Genomic DNA, 2,075 nt, shown 5'->3' with positions numbered 1-2,075 from the left:
CTAAAAACCTAATGCGCTTTTTATATTTACCTAAAATGCTAGAAGGCTAATGTAGAATTCAAAGAAAAGTAATTAGTAAAAACCCAATGACTAATTTGTTGTGATATTTAAAATTTAAATTTAATAATTATAAGCCAGACAGGAGGAACCAGGGAAAGGTCAAAAATCAAAATACAAAGGAAATGGTTTGATGGCCGGCTAACCACTATATTTTTACAACCATCCAAAATGGGAGTTCAATCATATATCTGAAGTTAGGAGATGCTGTTCCTAGACATGCTCCAAAAGGTTAGACAGATACCTCTAGTTGTTTTAAGGTGTCCAGCAACATTACATGTTTCTGCTGAAGAAACTTCAATTTGCCTTGAAGATAAGAGACTTCGGAGAGCATAATAGACTCGCAGTCATTAATAACTGCCTCACTTATACCTTCCTCTGACAATCGAGATCGCAGCTTCTCAGTCGAAACTACAATATCTTCTGGAGTTGCAAGATCACTACTTGTTAGAGCTCTAGGAAAAAGATCTTTCGTGGACTGCAGGGCCTCAATCCACATAGCTCTGTCTTCTCTAGATACACACCTCAAGTGTAGAGTTTTTGTCCCGGTAAATATGGATAGCCGCTTATCATCAGATTTGCTAGCCCGAACCGAAGAAACCTGTGAACAAGGCCATTCAAATTTAGCACATGCCACAAGACAATCAAGGTGAGTTCATGTTAAAAAAAAATGGGATATACACTGGGACATTTTTATCCATGGTACAAGCGCAAGAATGGAATCACAACCCCCAAAATATTTCAGCATAAATTTAGCGAAAGATACAACTTAACCAGTTTTGTCAATTTAAGGCATACATAATTGATTTTGGCTAAAAAAAGCGGGTTAGGACCAATTTAATCAATATTTCAAATACGTCACTTCCTTATATTGATAGTGCAAAGTGCAAACATAAATAAAAATTGTATATTTTAAGACACGGTTCAAAAGGGGATCCACGTTTGCAAAGCAACCACAAAAAACACAATGTGCATGCGTCAGTAACGAATTTTTCGCCTAATACCCCTGCGTCAATCACGATGCTTGAAATTAACATCACTATCATCCTAAATACACTGATATCGCTATCACCCATTTCACGCTTCTTGCAATTTTTTTCTTTCAAGCAAATTGAACCATGCAGCATGGCAAATTTCAAAAACGAAAAAGGCCTTCGCAGTTCAGACTTCATACACAAAAGTGACAAAACCAAAGCTGATAGTTCCAATTTGTAAAGACACTCGTCAAATTCATTGAAGCAAAAAAAACAAACTTAAAAAAATGCGAATCAAGCAAGACCTTTCACGATCACACAGATTGCAAGTGTGGTTAGGTTTTTGCTAAACGTAATAGAAAACAAACCTTCAAGTGTATCTCACCGAAGGGCTTGCATTGCTTAGTAGAGTTGCCACCACTAACTCCTGCTACTCGATTCAGGCTCCAATTGTTCTTCTTCACGAACTTCGATGACTCCTCGCCGATCACCCTCACGCTCCGGTCCCTCGCTGGGCTCACCACGATCTTATCCGGACCATGAATCTTGTAGTACGAAAGCACTCCATCCTCCAGCACGAACCACCTCGACCTCCACCCTTTCCCGTAGTTCACCCACTTGTACAAGATTCCGGCCACGCTTCCGGCCACTCCGTTCCCGCCACCGAACACCTTCGACTCCCGGGGCTCCGCCGTCGTCGTTGACAAATCCTCCTCTTCGCCGCGGTTCCCGCCGGAAGACGACTTCAGAGAATCGCCACCGCCATGAGAGGAATCCGGCGCAGAGGAGCTCGATTTGGAGCCGCCGTTCACCGTCCTGACCGACGCATCGAGCCCTAGCTGGCAGTGAGTTGGCGATTTCGTAGCTACGGGATTCGCCCTGTCCCGATCGATCGAAACCGGAGCAATGCAGCACAAAGGATTCATCGTTCTCACGAATTAGAAGAAAAGCACCAACGCATGATCGAGAGCAAGAACCAGTGAAGCAACGAAACCAGAGAAGAAGAAGAAGAATCCCGATTCGTCGAATGAGTAGACTCGGAGT

At 42.7% G+C, this 2,075-nt stretch overlaps 1 protein-coding gene across 1 annotated transcript in view; it reads right to left on the bottom strand.

The window, feature by feature from the left end:
* Window positions 1-2,075, bottom strand: part of LOC107623013 (oxysterol-binding protein-related protein 1D) — a gene marked incomplete in the record, with an annotated part of 7,107 nt that overhangs the window by 4,389 nt on the left and 643 nt on the right. The window contains 2 exon segments of the mRNA XM_016325127.2: window positions 302-658; window positions 1,400-2,075. Coding sequence (XP_016180613.1) covers window positions 302-658; window positions 1,400-1,957 — 915 coding nt within the window.

The sequence above is a fragment of the Arachis ipaensis genome, chromosome B10 (assembly GCF_000816755.2).
Source record: "Arachis ipaensis cultivar K30076 chromosome B10, Araip1.1, whole genome shotgun sequence".
Lineage (NCBI taxonomy): Eukaryota > Viridiplantae > Streptophyta > Magnoliopsida > Fabales > Fabaceae > Arachis > Arachis ipaensis.
The sequence above is the reverse complement of the archived record's forward strand: the minus strand, read 5'-3'. Positions and strand labels throughout refer to the sequence as shown.